Below are 18,397 nucleotides of genomic sequence, written 5' to 3'. Positions count from 1 at the left end.
TCTATTATTTCTCTATTCTGTTGAGTAATTGGGAGGTCTCCTATCTCTTCTTGGTCTTTGATCTACTTACTCAACCTAATAAGACTTTGCTCTGCTGCACTACAACCAAATCAGCAGTGCATTTTCAGCCCCCTAATAAGTGGTTAGCTTGATTTATATGGGTAATCTCGGCGATGTGGCGGGGCTCTACAACCCGTCCCCGATGCAAGGAGCCTCTTTTCACAACCACAGGCCAGACGAGATGAGTCCATTACAGCGGAGGGTAAGGAAATGGTCATTTCAACCCTCCTCTCCTTCAAAAGTAGCAGTGCGATAGTGCATTATGACGCAGGAGGAATTCTTAGTCGAAGCATATTGAAGGGGGGTTGGCGATACAGTGATGCATGGCCACACAGCCTGGCTCTATTGTGAAAGCGGATGCTGTTGGGCCAATGCTGCGGGTGGAGCGGCTCGGCTCGACCCGTGGGGAGCCCCGGGGGCCAGAGGAAGCACTTAGAGTGGTAAAATGGCCACTTATTCACAACCACCCTCCCCGTTCTCTACTGCTCCTCCCTACCCTTGAGCCTCCCACTGGGTTGAGGAGCACAGACCTCTGGGAACTGTATGATGGACTACTGGTCTACACAGACCTCACTGCGGTTAGCCTTTTCTGGCCTTGGCAACAATGAAGCTCCGCCCACACGGAGCCCTGCTGAATCTCTCTTTTTTTAAAGAATTAACATTAAACTGGTAAACATCTGCATGGGCTACATAAAGACTAATCATTTCTTTGCTCTCACCAGCTGAATCCATTGGCCAGCCAGGCGGCGGTAGCGGCGGCAGCAGCCATGGGATCCATCGCCGGTTCTCAGGTGTTCGGCAACGCCTTGTCAAACCTGCAAGGAGCCACCGGACAGCTGGTCACCAACGCACAAGGACAGGTGAGTGCTGTGTATTGGAGGCTGACACGATAGCGGAAAGAAAATACATTCTGAATGATCTATTATACCTACAGCTAATTAAATACTTCAGTCCCCTTGGTAATGGATCTGTAAGAGATGTTGCTGGATCATCTATCACGTACGAATGTGCAGCTCCAAACAAAACAGTTGTATAGTATTTCTGTTCTTTCCTCATAGATTTCTAGTGGGGGAGCTGTGTGTTGTCTTCAAGCTTTGTCTACACTCTAGTAGCCACCCCACCATATATTAAGCTTTTTGGGAATAAACAAAGCCCTTCTTTCTCCTATCCGCATGCGTCTGTCGCTGTAAAACGCTGACCTTGTCATATTTACAGGGTGGCTGCAGAATTGTTCCATCAGTAGCCAGAGGCTTGAACGATGATGCTTGTCATTGTAGGTCCCTATCTAATGAATCATCTTATCGCAGGTGCACACAGCACATATTAAAGGAAAAGTGTATGGACAATGTGCCCTTTCATGCCACTCTGTTATTTACCTTAACCCCTGTTTCATCTTTTAACACTTGCACTGTTCTCAGTATAAACTTAACACAAACATGGTGAAAACAAAGCATTTTTTGTCACCACAAGTGACATTTGTTACCAATAAAAACAGTTGATTTGTAATTATTAAATTTGACATTTAGCCCAGTGGACTTGCGTTTCAGGTCCACCAGTGTGACCATGCCGCTTTGTTTATAGTAAAGTGTTGTCCGTGTGCGAGCGCTTGATGCTAAACGTCGCTAATGAGACAGTATGGACTCACAAGGTGCCTGGAGCACTGGGGACAGATCACTGTGGATATGGACTTGATGGGATGCTCTGTGCTTTTGTAGTGTCTTGGCGGCTGACAGTCCCTGACATAATCAGGTCACAGAGACGGTCAAAGCCGTGGGCTACAGCCTTTACTCCCCACCTCATTATTCCACAGCATTATTCAGAGGGAGGGCTCTGAAACACGCACTGCCATATCAGAAGGTCCCTGCGCCCGCCCGCCCCCCCCCTCCCCCCAGCTCTGAGGAGATTATACAGGCTAATACATACCTCAAACAAGGCTAGAGGTCCACCAAACACACTCTGAGAACGTATGTCAGCATGGAAAGGCTAAAAAAACAGGAGGAAATGCAGCAGCTTTTAACTAATTTTGGTTTGTATTTCCTAGAGATCTGCTTTCATCCAGTCAGTGTTTCATTGGAATTAAGAGAACAATCTTTATCATCCCTGTACTCCATGAGTAAAAAGTCACTGTTGCTTGAATTTAAAACAAGGTATACTGTCTTTGACCTTTTAATTTCCTCCACAACTCTGTCAAAAGACCTTTTTATAAGCGAGAGCTCTGGGGACCTTGGAAAGTGCCGTGTTTGATGGACGTTTGGAGTTCAATATGTTTTTAAACCTTAATTATATTGGCCCCAGCTTCTTTATTCTCCAAGGGGAATCAATGAAGCTCTTTCTATCCTCACCGCCTCTACAACAGTGATTAAGGCAGTGGATAAAAGCCAGAATATTGTTAACTGTCACTCCGGATTTTTCTTTTCTCCTTTGTGGCATTTTTGTGAACATCTTCTATTCAATGCAAATTCTCACTTTGCCTGCAGCTTTAATGTGGCAGTAAAACTGTGTTGGGAAATGAGGACATTAGGGGCTGATTCATGCAGCGTACCGCACGTTCTGAAAGGTGTAGACAGCACCGACATGGTTTGTGTGTGTGGAACATGCCAGTTTGATAAACACTGGTTCCTTAGCTTTGTATATGGAACCCGCTTCTACCCCGAATTTGGGTTGTCAGGGCCATGCATCCCTTTTACTCCCAGCATTCCAAGCCTTTGGTGAGGTCTCTGTGCCCCTGAGGTGGACTCTGCTGGAACTAATGCAGAGAACAACAGGTAAGGAGCACATGCACGGTTAACCTGCAAAGCAAGTGTGCCCTTTGTATCGACGGAAGCTTCCAGCCCTTAGATTAAATGTAACCGCAGTGCAAACTGCTGTTGCCCTTGTAACTGTAAATCTTCTGTAGGACTACAGCTATTGATTATTTTCAGTATCAATTATTCTTTCAAGTTCACAGATTGCTTGTTTTGTCCGACCAACAATCCCAAAACCAAAGATAATACATTCATAATGATATAAAACACAGAAAAGCAGCAAATTCTTACATTTTAGGCTCTGCAACAAGCTACAGTTTGACGATTTTGTTGTATAAATAAACAACTAATCATTGCTGCATTAATCTACTGTATTTGCATCTAGTTGTATACTTAAAATTAATAGAAAATACCTGACAGCTTAACCAGGAAATGTCTTCTGTCGAATCAACCATTATAAGTCTGCTATTTTAGCCTTTGATTTGCTCTGAACGTTAGATTTTATGGACTTGTGTGTTGACACGAGTCCAAACTTCCCAAACATTTTCCCCTCCTGGGTCTCAATTCACCGCATGAACAGTGGAGGAGAGAAAATGGGCAGAGATATTGCCTGGCGACCATGGCTAAAGATACAGATTGCCCTGGCTGGAGAGATGAGATGACATTTCTGTGGAAACAAGAGCAGCATAATCTTAATGAGTTCTGCCGGGTGGAGAGAGGCACGTTACTCACATGCCATACGAAGTGGAGCGGGAAGCAAACACGGGAAGCCAAATAAACGGGAACAAACTGAAAAATAACTGAGGAGAGAGGCCTTAGCAGTGAACAAGAGATTTATGAAATGGTGCTATGATTAAACTGCACCTGAAGAAATGAAAATGATTGCGTGTCCCCATCAAATTTGGGCTTTTTGTTCAGAGAGTAATGTTCCTGCAGGTTTATTTAAAGTACTGCAGCTTTTAAAGCACACAATCAACCTTCTTAGGAGTAACTTCACTGGTGTACATTATGAGTAAAAACATGAGGAAGCGCTCAAAAAGTATTGAGGTCTGATTATCATTATCTTAATCTATAAACTCAATACTACTTTTGTAAATGAGGGCCATGCTCTGTAAACCTCTCCCCATTAGGAAAGTGTATAATAAACTCCTCCCTTCTGTCTAGAAATTAGCTCTCAAACAGTTGACTGCTCTGAGAACGTTACCCTTCCAGCTCAAGAAGAGCTGTGAGACGCTGCCATGAAACATCTGCCCGAGATAGTCAGATGGAGAGGCATTGCATTGTGGGACAGGGACGGGAGCTAAGCTGTCAGTTGCCTGCTATTTTATTATGCTTATAGAACAACCACTTAGTCCAATGACGATGAATAATTGAGCGGAACAAGTTCCCTGCCACAGCGGCATGCAAAGCGGGATCAGTGGGACTCCGGAGACAAGAGCGTCAGGCAGGGCAATAAAATATGCTAAGTGGCAGGAGAGCATTACAGCGCATTTGTAAAGCCGGCGCGGAGAGAGAGATAAATTATCTCTCCCCTAATGCGAAGCAACGTAAGCAAATGAGCCGTGGCAGGGATGAATTACAGATTGTCGGCCCACCTTTCTCTCACTGATCCCTCACTATTATGTCAAAGAGACGAAGGGAGGGGAGGGGGAGCAGGACCCGGTGCTGAAACACATCAGCAGCGGCGGCTATAAGGGAGCCAGACGAGGCCTGGCTAATAATATGTAGAAGCTGTTTGTAGTTTTGTGTTGAGGTGTAGAAGCTTAAACTAAAATATGAACTTAAAAAAAGAAGAGTTGAAGACGGTGCAATTTTTTTGCAGAAAGCAGCTCTTTGTCCAGTTGCCAAATAACAGAATTTGGAATGATGGGCGTCTCATGCACGTTGAGCTGCTCTCTGGTGTAATGAGGCTTGGTGGAGGAGCGATGTCAGCGGGGGGACGGGGCCACGGCTGCTCAGAACCAGTCCCCAGATGACATTAACCTTCATCATGGTGAAGAGGCGCTAAGTCCCCCCTAAAGCGCCACTCTTGGCCACACTCTGGCAGCTCTGAGAGCTAAAACGCTGCAGTGACACTCTGCCGCCCCCTTTGATCTGCCCTTCCTGATTACAGCCACAGAGGAGAGGAAAGCCTGAGCTGGAGGGGGGTGGAGGAGGGATGAAGTACCCCTGGGACCCCTGAGAGTTGAATTAGAAACACAAGGTCCTGTCTCACTCTCTGATGCTCCTCTTTTCTCCCTCTTATTGTTTCTTTTCTTGCTCTTTCCTTCCACTTCGTCCTCTCTGCTCCAGGTGTGTGAGAGAGGGTGGAATGGGGGTCTCTCGGCAGCCTCACTCCTTCTCACCAGAGACAGACAAAGACACTTAAGCACAAACACACTTAGACACACACAGTCGCACACTCATCCCGGGCTTGGCCTGGTGATGGATAATACAGTCAGTGGTGTGCACCATCACACACACAGGTATTCAGCGCTGACCTTTGCAGTGCGCTCCCAGCAGTCTGCTTTGGCTTCACTTGCTCCAGCCTGTAAAACCACCAGACAGATGTTCAGTGGACACTTGTGCATGTTTTCCTCTGAAAATCACACACAGACTCAAACACTGAGTGCTCTGATTAACCTCACAACACGGCTAAATGACCGGCTCATGCTTTGTTTCCAAAAAGCCCCCCCAAAAAAAGACTCACAGCGGCAGAGATCATTAAGACTCATACCTCCAGTAGCGTTTACCCTCTCTGCTCCATCTTCTTTTTCAAAACTGCCCGGCTGATTTCGTCTCCTCTCTACCCCCTTTGTAGATAATTGGAACAATCCCACTGATGCCCAACTCTGCAGGGCCCTCCAGCCAATCAGGGGGTGGCAACCCAGCACTGCAGGTACAGCCAATTACACCTCAGCTTCTGACCAACGCTCAAGGCCAGATCATCGCCACAGTGATCGGCAATCAGATCCTGCCTGTCATCAACACCCAGGGAATCACGCTGTCACCAATCAAGCCCGGACAGCAGGTAACACACACTCCAATGCACCAACACGCACACAGATACAGGGGAAGGTGTCTCGTAGAGACGCTTATTATTACACACTTAAACTGCTGCTTCAACAATGATCAAGAGATGACTTTAAAAGTGTTGAATGAGCAACACCTAGTGGAGTCAGTCCAGAGCTCTGTTTATTCATGAAAGCATTATTCCAGCGCTGCTAGTCAGGTCTGCTTTATGCTAAACGCCTCGTATTTTTCCTGCTTCAAACCTCATAACAATCATTTGCGTCATTCCACTTCGAAAATAGTTTTTGGTACAATTGTTCACAATGTGTGTGTGTGTGTGTATTTGCATGCTTCACTCTGTGCATGTGCATGTTTGGAAGGCACTTGTCAGCCAACCTTTTAGACTCAGTCTCAGGGAGCCCCTGCAGAGCCCAAACCCCCCCCCCCCCAAAGAAACAAAACAAAGACCCACTTTTCATCACACCACTTAAAACTCGAACACTCATGCCTCTGTTCTCCCTCCTTCTCTCCTTCCTCAATCACACTCTCTATCCTTATGATTTGTCCTCTCTGACCTGAACAAGAAGTATTTTGTTTTGATTTAAAGGAAGGCGCATAAAACAATCAAGTTCTTTATTTCTTTGTACACTAGTTTAAAACTGTCAAACATTTTCTCCTTCCAACTTGAAGATCTATACAGTGTTCAATTGTGCAGTCAGATGCATGCACACAACAAATAACATGTTATTGACTTGATAATGACGATGTCAGCGCAGAATTAGAGGGTAAAAGTTCACACTGAAGGCCTGTACAGTTTAGAATGGATGAACTTCAGATGGACGGCTCCCCAAAACACCAGATCATACTCTTGAATGAATTAATGCATTTGTAATAATGTTTATGCTTTTGTCTCCACTTCAAAGCCCGCATGTACACATTGTTCCATGGGCATAATTTACGGTTGTCAGAGTCTGCAGTCTAGAATATTTCCAGTGAAGCTAGATAATTCTCAGTGCCTGTCAACAGTCCTGACAGTGTGTGCATCGCTGTTGACACCCCCCACCATCCAAACAAACACATGCCACAGAGAAAATAATTAATAGCAAAGAAGGAGAGGAGAAGCCGGCCTAGCTCATGGCAGAGACAGCTTCTCGCTTTAAGAGAGAAGACGCACCATCTTGATCTTGTAAAAGCAATTCAAATGTGCATAAAACATGAAAATACATTGTTTTTTCGCCATCAGAGAACGTAGCTTGTGGATCATGAATTATGTTTGATATGGGGACTGCTGTGTCCACATTTATATTTCAGATCCAGGCTGCCATTATTGGCATCCTCGCAGGTCTGATGACGAGAGAGGAGACTCTAATTGTCACGAGCAGTTTTCTTTTCTTTTTTTTCAACTAAGTTGTTTTCGGCAAAGAATGGATGTGAAGCTGTGGAGTACCTGAGTTCACTCTCAGTCTCCTGCAATAGCAACCACTGCTGTAGTCTATTGAGCAGACTATTGACACTATATTCTGCGCTGTCAGTTTAGATACTGCAGGCAGTAATTAACATTTATTCATCACTAGGTAGATGTCATTATATTCAGCTTCTAAGTGGCGAATTTAATATCTGTTGATTAGTTGATTAGATTTAATATTATATTCCAATCACCATAATTACACGATTACCTATAAATGATGATTATTGTGCTGATGTAGGGGAGGAAATAATGGATATTTTTCTGTACTGCGTGCTGTCAATATATTATATCAGCTGTGTGTGTGTGTGTTTGTGTCCAGCTGCCTCAGGCTCAGCAGGGTCAGACAGGCCCGGCATCGTCTCAGTCCAACCTGCTCCACATGCCCCACAGACAGAGTCCTCTCCACCAGGCCTCTTCCTCCTCCTCCACCTCCTCCTCTTCCTCGGCTCTCAGCGTGGGGCAGCTGGTCAGCAGTAAGTGTCCGACACAGCTTACGAAAACACACGTCTCCGAATTTTAACAACAAAACATATTCTCATGTAACTCTAGTGATGTCAATCTTAAAAAATGGGTCACAAGAATATAGATTCTTTTTTTTTTTTTAAAGCTAAATTATTTCCTAAAACAGCTGAGCATTGATGCTTTTAGCAAACATCACCCAAACAGTAATAAATGGAGTATTTTCATCAGCCGATTAATACACATTTGGTGCTCTAGTAAGTATTTACAGCAGCACGACGGTTTATGTGGTATTTATATAAAATAAAGTACAATGTGTGTGTTCAACCAAATGAAGGAACATGTTACTCAGTGTGTTGACGTTATGTTTGATAGTCTTTGAACAATGGAGCTCTGTGGTACAGAGGAATTAATGTTGGCAATACAAAATATGTTTAATATCCCTCAACTTACTCTTTAAAAATAACAAAGAAAAGAAATAGAGAAAGAAAAGAAATATTACTATGATGAATGAAATGAAATGAAATCTTGACAAAAATTAGATTTATTATTATTATATATAATCATATGGACATTTTTGCATTTTTGCAGCGCACACAGACCTCACTGTGAATTGTTTTAATTCTAACTACTTTCCACTGAATAAATAGTCCCTATGAAATATGGTGACAACATGTTCTGTGGAATATCCAGAGTAACAGGGACACAGTGTCTGTGAAGACATGTTGCTGCAATTATTGAATGTTTCGAGTAGTGAAATTCAATTTACGTCCATTGTGTTTAGGTGAGGCAAACATTTCAAAACTTAGCCAGATTAAACCCAAACTCTCTGCATGGCTAAATACCAGAGGTAAGATAACAAAAATATGTTTTGTAATTTAGCAGAACTGTCCCTTTAAAAGATTCAACATGGCGGCCGCACAGTATCTACAGTACTCTCAGTGTGGACAACTTTTGACTGATCCCCGCCTCCTACAATTGTTTCATGTTTGCTGACTGTTTTTTCTTTGGTTTATTAGACGATCCAAAGTGGCGTGTGTTATGTTTAATGAACATGAGTTTCATTCTTCCAATGCGTGGGCCTATAAATCACTGGGCCACAGCCTGTCAGCGTGCAGCCATAGCCTTTTAAAACTCTCTTTTATTCAGATACATTTCATTTGTCAGAGTCGATTCCCCTAAACTCTTTGTAAACTCATTTCAAAGGCAGCTACAATGCCACTGAATTTAATAAAAAACAAGTCGCCATTGATCAACTTGTTGTAGACGCCGTGTTTCGTGTGTTTACTTGTAGCCTGGAAAAAATCTTATAAACCATTTTTGAGTCCGCACAAAATCATTGTGGCTCAGTTCTGCAGTAAATAGAATTAATGCTTTATGCTGAGTACGAGCCATATCACTTCCTCTCAATAGCACTTGCCGCATACATACACAAAGAGAATCCCACGACAGAGTCAGAGGCGTCTGCTGAGGAGAGAAGATGAAATGTCATTGCATTCGCCGGCCACAAACAAAAGTCCCAGAAACAGATTAAAAAGCAGAGAATGTCTGTTACTGTTATTTAGAAATAATCAGATGGGAAAATGTCAATCACGAAGAAGAATGTCCGCAACGTTTTCCCTTCAGGTTGTTTTCATTTTAACTTTATATTTATATATTGACCATTTTACATGTTGGTATCTGATCACAGTGCGGTAAGAATTGACATAACAAAGACGCTTATTGATACCAGGTGTAAATGCAAAGACAGCATAATGCATGCAAATACAGATCACGTGTTAGTAGCAGGTGTAAATAAGCTTTTAAACTTGTTGAGGAACAAGAGAACAGTACTTATTCACTTTTCCTAGTCACATTTCTTAAGTCTTTGTAGATTTAAATGAAGGTCACAACTGCAAACGTCATCATCTTTTAGTCTGGTTCAGGTCGATGATGAAAAAATAACATTCTTTCACCTCAAGTGGAGGACAGACAGACAAAAGCTTGACTTCATTGTGTGCCTGGCACATAATAGCACGAGTCCTTTTTTCTCATTTTCCTTTCCAATTGAAAAATGTTGAGTTTAACTTGTTATTGTCTCCTTATTAGTGCACTATTGCTGTGGGGGAAAGGAGCTTTTGGAGGCCGAGAGTTGTTTCTATTGTTTCAGTGTTTTTAATTTGTCTTTCCAAACATTTTACTTACTCTGTTTATTTTGTGAAAGCTTTACTGGCCCATTCTTTATTGCAAAATAGATTAGAAGTGTTTGAATCTTATATTGTGTTTGGGTTGTGACTTCATGTCTGAAGACAGATGTGGAACCAGAGGTTAGAGCAGTTACTCTAGAGTACCATTAGTCTTTTAAACCACTGAGTAAATAGACTCTGTGGGGAATGATGAAGAGATGCTCATCAATGTGGAGATGATGGGACCCAAAGCTGTGAGTGCTCATCCCTCCCATTTAGTCGGCTCGGAGTCTCCAGTCCCCCATCTTCCAAGTGTTCACACGTCTGGAGCACGCCGCATACGCTACACGTCACTTATGAGGCACAACGAGATGGCAGCCCCATAGATTTTTGCTTAAATACGCTTGGAGGATTCCTTTAATAATTCATTGATAATGACCAAGATGAATAATTCAGAGGCACAAACTTTGCTTTAGTAAGCAGGATGCCAGGGCACCTGACATTGATGTACAATGTGAAATCACTTTTTATTAGCAGGGAGATTTGTCAAAATGCTTCATGGAAGTTTTTTCAGATCTGCTCACATGAAACGGCATTTCTTTGCATAAAGACTTTTCTCTGTCGGACTGGAGCCGGGAATCGTCTGTGCGGGTGTGAAGGCCTGAGCTGTCTTCACACAGGGTCAACTGTGTGAAATAATGTCTTTCAGTGTTCTTTAATCTTTGTGTGAGAGAGCTAGCTTTAGTGTATGTGTGTCTTCATACAGATGAGATAAAAGCAAAGGACCTCCGGTGTCTATCCGCTCATCTATTGAATCAACAAGCATCGTGTGCTTTTGTCCATATGCTTTTATATTTGGATTAAAGATTTACACTTGCAAGTCAGAGCCGTGGCATGCCTGCATTCACACCTCAGATGAATTTATTCGTCCAAACATCTCTGAGAGTTTACAGCAGAAGGGCAGAGAGAAAATAATAAGTTCTGACCCAGAGCGGGACTGTTTTGTAAAAGCTGTTTAGAGACGACCACGATCACATATGTCTCGCTGTTTGCTTCATTCACTCTGCAAAATGAGGAAATCAACAGAGGAGCAGAGGGCTAATAAAATGAGATGTGTGTGTGTGTGTGTGTTGTGTTGTAGACCCGCAGACCGCCCCCAGCGAGGTGGACGGGGTCAACCTGGAGGAGATTCGTGAATTCGCCAAAGCATTCAAGATCCGCCGGCTGTCTCTGGGTCTGACACAGACTCAGGTGGGCCAGGCGCTCAGCGCCGCCGAGGGGCCGGCGTACAGCCAGTCCGCCATCTGCAGGTAAGAACAATCAGAGAGGGTAAAACTCACACAACAAATGCTTCATTAAGTCTGATTAATACGTCCTAATTCTAACAAATGAAAGCAGATAAAGTCGTGCAGCCTCACTTGAGTTGTCTGGTGCTCATAACTGCCATCTATTTTTCATTCTGTGTTTTAACAGACATTATTAAGATATTAAAATACATAATTGACTAGCACCACCCTGACAAACGAAGCTCTCATGTCTTTACTTACCTTCCTCCTCTCCATTGCTTTCCATTCGCTGACATGACAGCCGGATATTACTTATGTAAAATACACGAATTTTGTATTACACGAAGCACTTAAAGCATTTAATAATTACTAAGGCCTGACGCCGGCTACTCCGCCTGAACATGAGCGAGCTTGACGGCGATGATCTGTTAATAAGATTGCCATGTTTTACTGCTGCCACCAGGACAGTTTAGTCATAAATGGTGCATTATATATTCATGAGACAATCAGACAATCAGTGTTTCCTCCCTCCTGTTTTTCCACTTGACTAACATTGAGCATGAAGACACCAAATGAGCCACATTTCTCATTCAAGTCAGAATAATTGGGCTACATCATGCCCAAATATCACTTTTTCAAGAGAATCAGATAGTAAAATGTTATTCAACGGTGCAAAAACAATTTAAAGTGTAAGAATAATTTACAAGTTACCAAATAAGTAAACGTTAAATGTCTTTTCTAAAATCTAATTAAAGGATATATGTGTTTGACAACTTTTGTTTGCCAGAAACACACGAGATGTAACACAATTGAAGCCTGTTTTACATCAGGTCTTGACAAGTGTTCCGCTCTGTTTTCAGCTCCTATTCCCGTATTAATTTTAATGTCTCTCTGCATGTACTTTGCTGACGACCTGTACTGTTTATGTGACACAGTGCCACGCACTTTTAGAAATGTCATCACATCAACATCAAACAGCCGATAAAATGTGAAGCAGTACAGCGGCCGGGGTTCTTATGAGGCTCAGCCAGCTCTGACTAATGTTTAAAGTCTTGAAATCACACATCAAATATTTACAGCCAGGCATAATTCAAATATTTATAACATACATTAAAAGCCATTAGCTTCAAAAGTAAACACTCTGTGGGCTGTTATTCATGCCGTTAAGACAATTTTTTTTTGTTTGTATGACAGTGAACATGACATCCTGATGTTTTAAGTAGAGGGGCAAACTTCACATGCTTTAGTTTAGTTAACATCAACACAGACATGAAGTTTGAGGAGAAACGGGACGTCACAGTAGCTCTGGGGCTCCGGCTCTGAACCCAGACAGTGAACAGACACTGACAGATGCTTCCATCTCGTCTCCTTTCATTGCTCAGTATGTTTCCAGGCACTTTATTAGTTTATCTAAACAGGCAGAGGCTTTACAGGAGGGCATCATCAAACCGATGATGTGCCAGCGTGTCCTCTTCTGCCTCACATTTGTCTCGGTTTAGCTAATATGAGTATAAAAATGCTAATACCGGCACACATTTATCATTTTAAATACACAATTTAAGATAGAAAACATTTTTAACTCCCCTTTATTGGTGATTTTAGCACCATTATAAACTCTTTCCTCATTAGCTAACTCTTTCAAAAGACTCATTTGAGTCAGCATCAATCAACATGACCAACTTATAAAAACATCTTATTTATTTTATCAGTAGCCTGAAGAAGAGATCTCTGACAGATTCAAATGTAATTCACAATGGAAGGTTATTGTTCCCAATCTTTTGTGTACAATACCTAAAAAAACACACTTTGTTTTCTATTAAACAAAAGCTAAACTTCTTAAAAGGATCAGTGTTTAATTATACTCAACATGAAGCAGCCTTTTAAGAACGTGGCCTCAGAAAATACAGTTTAAAAGTAGCAAAATTAAGATGTAAATCAGGGAATATTTGATGAGTGAACTTTACAAAGACTCTAACAAAGCATTGGATGCCAACTCTCCTGACAGTAAGCTTGAGCGATATGAATAAAATACTAATTTGTAATTATCTATCACTCTATATTGTGATAAAAAAACATGACAAATCAAGCTGCTTAATGTATTTTAAAGTCATATCAAATGACATTGCCATTAAACAGTCCCATTCAATGCCTTTTGCCATTGGTCTATAACAGCCAGAGATACTAATAAACAAGTATAAACAGTCTGGCACAATCTCTGACAGTTGAACAAATGATATTGTCTCACTGTATATATTGTCATATCACCCAGTTCTTCCTTTATCTAAGCCTTATTTGAGTCTTATCTAAATATCTATAAACAGTTCAGGGTCGTGCTTTAACTAAACCGCACAAATGTATCAGCAGTGAACCAACCCGAGGATGTATGAAGAATACTAGCTGTCATGTCTATCGTCGTCGAGGTAAATCTCTTCTCATACTGTAGATTTTAGGTCATGCGTATCGTCCAGGGCCTATTTTAAGCATTCACTTCTCAAAGACTCTGGTTCGTGGCTGTAAACCTTCAGGCCTCAACATACAGCATGTCTAAGCAGCCTCCTAAGGTACTTTTAAGAAGAGAGGCTGGAGGTGCATTCAGGGAAATCTCCCTCATGCGGATGCACTAGAGGAGGGAGTGCATACCCCAGCTGAGCAGCTCTCAACTCATTTTAGTATCTGCGGTTCCTGTTGATCCATGAAATGTCCTGTCTCTGGTGACTCCTCATATTTACTAATGTATCCCCCGCAGTATGGAGCCCTCCTCTTTCCACTATTTAGGGGGAGGTTATAAATAATATCGCCCGTCGACGAGGAGGAATGCACCAAGTGTAGAAGCAGAGGAAGTTCATGCACGCATGGTCTTCTCTCCCTCACTGTTGTTGTCTGCAGCAGCTCACCTCGCCATTAAAACTGTCTTGTGTGCATTGTTTGCTCCGCAGAGAGCAGAGTACGTCTCTGCTGTCTCTCCGTCAGAGCGGCTGTCAGTTCAGGAGTTGTTTTACTAAAAGCATTCACACACTTCACCCTTTCAGTGAACTCATGTCTGCTTATTTATTTTACTATTCTTAAAAAGCAGCTATTACGATGATTTAAATCTTCCTCTTAGGGCTGGGCTATAATTCAGCACTATCATTTATTGTCTTTCAATGGAATTATATCCTGATGAACTCATATATTAAGATACAATGATACACAATTACAGTGTCTAAATTGATAATAACAAGCCCAAACAAATATTTTGTGCAAAAAAAAGACCTAAATGTGTGCAGAGTTCATGTAAAGTCAGAATTACATGTCAAGCAGCTGTAAAGTTGCAGGAAGTTTCAGGATTAGAGTGTGCAAATGTATTCTTATTAAATATAAAATGAGACGTTGTTAGAGGATGAAAGAAAGTTTGAAAAATGTATTAAATGTACATTTTGATTAATAATTCAAGCTCCTTTTGTAAATAAATGATGGTGCCATATTTAACTGCATGCATTAGTGGATTTTTTTTGGGGGTTTTTTACCACCTGAGGGAAAGAAATGGGATATTTTGAAGTAATTCCTGTTTTGTTGAATTTTGTAGAATTTTGAAGTGCAGTGTTCAGTTAGATGTTTTCTATGTTTTTGGTTCAACTGGACCTGATTTTAGTCATTGGCAACATCTCCTTGCTCCACTATTGCCAATTTGGGACAGAGGCAAAGCCTCCTCCAAACAAATTAACACACTACTGGCAACCGTCACCTCCAGCTGCTGCAGCTGAGGTGCTTCCAGCTGCAGAATACAGGAGTTTGGCTCGGATGTGTACCTGGATGTTAGTCTCCGTCCCTGTGGCATTCTGGATGAGGAGACAAAAGGCAGGCAGCTTATCCCTTGTTCTGGCAGGGCACCTAAGATTCTTTTTTCTCAATTCTCCCCAGACACACCATCCTGAGAAGCCACTTTTTCCTACCACAGGAAGCCCAAGAGAACACTATAGGTAGCAGTCTGACAGGAAAACTGAACCCTGGCCTTTTATATCCTGCCAGGTTTGAGAAGTTGGACATCACCCCTAAAAGCGCCCAGAAGATTAAGCCCGTTCTGGAGCGCTGGATGGCCGAGGCTGAAGCCCGCCACCGATCCGGCATGCAGAACCTGACTGAGTTTATCGGCAGCGAGCCTTCCAAAAAACGCAAGCGGAGGACCTCTTTCACCCCGCAGGCGCTCGAGATCCTCAACAGCCACTTTGAGAAGAACACACACCCCTCCGGACAGGAAATGACGGAAATAGCCGAGAAACTGAACTATGACAGGGAGGTGGTGCGTGTCTGGTTCTGCAACAAGAGGCAAGCCTTGAAAAACACAATAAAGCGTTTGAAACCTCCCGACCTCGGCCCGGCTGCCCCAATGGACCCTCTCACTGATTCTCTAGAGGAGCTCCCGAAATGAACGAGCTCTCGGGCAAAACAGTGGAGTGGCAAAGTGGCAGGGGGGGGGGGGGGGGATGAACTGAAGTGAGAACTGAAAAAAAAATGTTCCCAAGTCACCTGGATGGACAGTCATGAGTTTGCAAACAAAAACTATGTGTTGTCAGTGTGATTACCACAGCTATGTAAATGACCCTGGCGAAACCAAAAAAAACATGAAAAAAGAGATTAATATCTGAGAATTATGTAAAAACATACGGTGTGCTGTTTCAAAGAGTTTTAGGTTCTGGCCTTACGGACCAGTCTAGCGCCCACATTTTGGTTCCCACGAGGAGGGATTTAGTAAAGAGATCATACCAAATCAAAACACTATTTACCAAAGTCTGTTGCATCTGAGTACTAAGAATAATTTTGTAATGTAAATGTGCTCTAAATTTTTACATTTGTACTGGCAAATCTAAGCTATATGTGTGAGGTTGAGTATACATTTTATCTTTGTCTCGCTTACTTTTTTCTTCATTATTTGTATGTAAATATCTTTAAAAAAAGAAAAAACAAAGAAAAGTGCTGTGTTCAGAGTTGAGATCACGCTGATAAAGTTTCTCTTTTGGACAAAAACAAAAAAAACTTTGCTGTTAAACAAATAATAATGTTGTTTGCCTCTGATTTGTGTTTCATCTGCAAATATTTTCAGTCACAGTGTAACTTTGTACAACTTTTACAGTTATTTATTAATGATCTCATGAGGTTGTTTCAGAGGACGGACGGAGGGAGTAAACTGAGGACTTTCACATGATGATGATGATGATGATGAGTTTCAGTGTCTGTCAAGTCTACTGCAGCTTTGTTTTGAGCTACTGTGTCATTCTGTTGCCAAAGCCCGATAGCCAAAGAACACATACATTTCAGCTCAAGCACTGGTGAAGACTTTAATTATTATTTCACTTGTTCACGCGGCTTTCTCCTCCTTTTTCTAACGTGTTTTACTCTGTGGGTCAACTTTAACAAAAAAACATGAAACACTACCACGTCAAACATTAAGAGCCGATCACGACAATATAGGAAATGTGTTGGATGAATTTACTTTTAAGCAAATTTACTTTTGCATGCTTCAACTCAAACCACATGTAGAAGGAATATTTTTTTATCAATTTCACCCGGCATTCCCCAAATGAACTCAAAATAACATTATTTTACATGATAAACACTTTAATTATCCCCTAACACTAAGTAAACATGTGGTTGAAGTCACTGAACAAACTACTGAGCCCATTCGAGTTCAGATGTTTTTATAACCTGAATATTTCAACACAAATATGCTTTTCTGTAAAGATAAATATGTCCTTTATATTCTGCAATCCTCTCTGCTAACTGAAGGTTTACAAGTTACAATCAAACATTTTAAGGAAATTGGTTTTTTTCTTCACCTATGAATTTATTTCTACCGCAGTAAAAAGCTTTAAACGGTTCATTTTTACAGATTCTGTTCAAGATTTCATGTATTTGTGGTTATTTTTCGGGTAGAAATTCATTTTCAGTCAATTGACTCTCCATCACTGTGTACTAAGCTGTTCATCTTACGTGGTTCTACCTTGTGAGGATATGTCAATATTCCAGGCAACAACATCCCTTCAAATATTTGGTTCTCACAGGAAAAGACAAAAAAAAAAGAAAAAGTGAATGTTGAGAATAAGTGTCACATGTCAGAACGAGTGAACTTAATTTGAAGTGAGGCGAAATTTGATGCAATTTATTCAGAATCATGTGTCTGCTCGATATCTGTCCTTCCATGTCACATTGGTTATCTCAGTCGTTCAGTCCCCTGTGCTCAGCTGTGTTCTTCTTCACTGCCTGGAAAACACACACACACACACACACACATACATACACATACACACTCGGTACATGTTAGAAAAACACATGAAAAAGCTTTACATGTCTGTGTGTTTAAAGAAACAAGTGAGGTCATGTGAGCTCATTTCATTTGATGCACAGAGATGTTTAATATCATCTTCATTTTATTTATTTAATCATATATTCAAGTACATTTTCATCTGTACGTCTACAGCAACTTCTACTTCACAGATGCATTAAGTTCCAATATTTCATTCAGGCAAATCTTTGGCCAAAAATACTACATGTCTGCATTCACCCACCAGACAAGCATATGATGAAGCAGCAGGCTCCTGCAGGTAGAAGATGGATCTGTCCTGAAGCTTACCAATAAAGCTGTAACCAAAACCAAAAAATCAATAAATACAAAGAAGAAGACACAGAAAGGAGTTATGCCTTTGCTCAACTTTTCAATGCTGGACCAAAGCTCTCTATAGTTATGCACATTGTACAGAGAAATAGATTCATGATGTTGACAATCTTTAAAAACTGAGATAAAAATAATTGAAAGTAGAAATGTACAGTAGTTCATCCAAGGTTTACCTCAGCACTGTTCTGTGAATCATACAAACGCCACACAAGCAGCAGCGGGTCAGAAGAAAAGACAGACGGTTACTCTGCACTGTGTGTGTGTGGGGGTGTACGTGTCGATGTTCACCTTCAATGTGGAGGGAGAGGCTTGTGTTTTATTTATTATTATGTGACACATGATTGTTTTATTTTTGTGAGGTGGTTTCCTGAGCCACGTGACTCTCTGGTCATCGTTTTCTTATTTATTATTATTGTTGCGTTATTTCTCATTCACTGTGACGTTCACCTCTCAGTTTTCACAGACCTGTAGACCCGCGTGGAAAAAGGAGATTACAGTAATGTTGCTCTTAACCCAATTAGGATGACTTGTTAATAATCACCTTTGAATGCTTTTGTGAAATTTTACTAACGCAA

At 41.6% G+C, this 18,397-nt stretch overlaps 1 protein-coding gene across 1 annotated transcript in view; it reads left to right on the top strand.

Moving 5' to 3' along the window:
• pou6f2 (POU class 6 homeobox 2) overlaps positions 1 to 15,581 on the top strand; it is a 59,943-nt gene extending 44,362 nt beyond the window's left edge. Inside the window, exons 6-10 of the mRNA XM_076080510.1 lie at positions 783 to 920; positions 5,605 to 5,814; positions 7,583 to 7,736; positions 11,029 to 11,197; positions 15,074 to 15,581. Of these exons, the coding sequence (XP_075936625.1) occupies positions 783 to 920; positions 5,605 to 5,814; positions 7,583 to 7,736; positions 11,029 to 11,197; positions 15,074 to 15,581 (1,179 nt within the window). The remainder of the gene's footprint in view (positions 1 to 782; positions 921 to 5,604; positions 5,815 to 7,582; positions 7,737 to 11,028; positions 11,198 to 15,073) is intronic.
• Positions 15,582 to 18,397: the final 2,816 nt, after the last annotated feature.

The sequence above is a fragment of the Anarhichas minor genome, unplaced genomic scaffold (genome assembly GCF_050575085.1).
Source record: "Anarhichas minor isolate MPS153535 unplaced genomic scaffold, ASM5057508v1 ptg000074l, whole genome shotgun sequence".
In the NCBI taxonomy this organism is placed as follows: domain Eukaryota; kingdom Metazoa; phylum Chordata; class Actinopteri; order Perciformes; family Anarhichadidae; genus Anarhichas; species Anarhichas minor.
The sequence above is the reverse complement of the archived record's forward strand: the minus strand, read 5'-3'. Positions and strand labels throughout refer to the sequence as shown.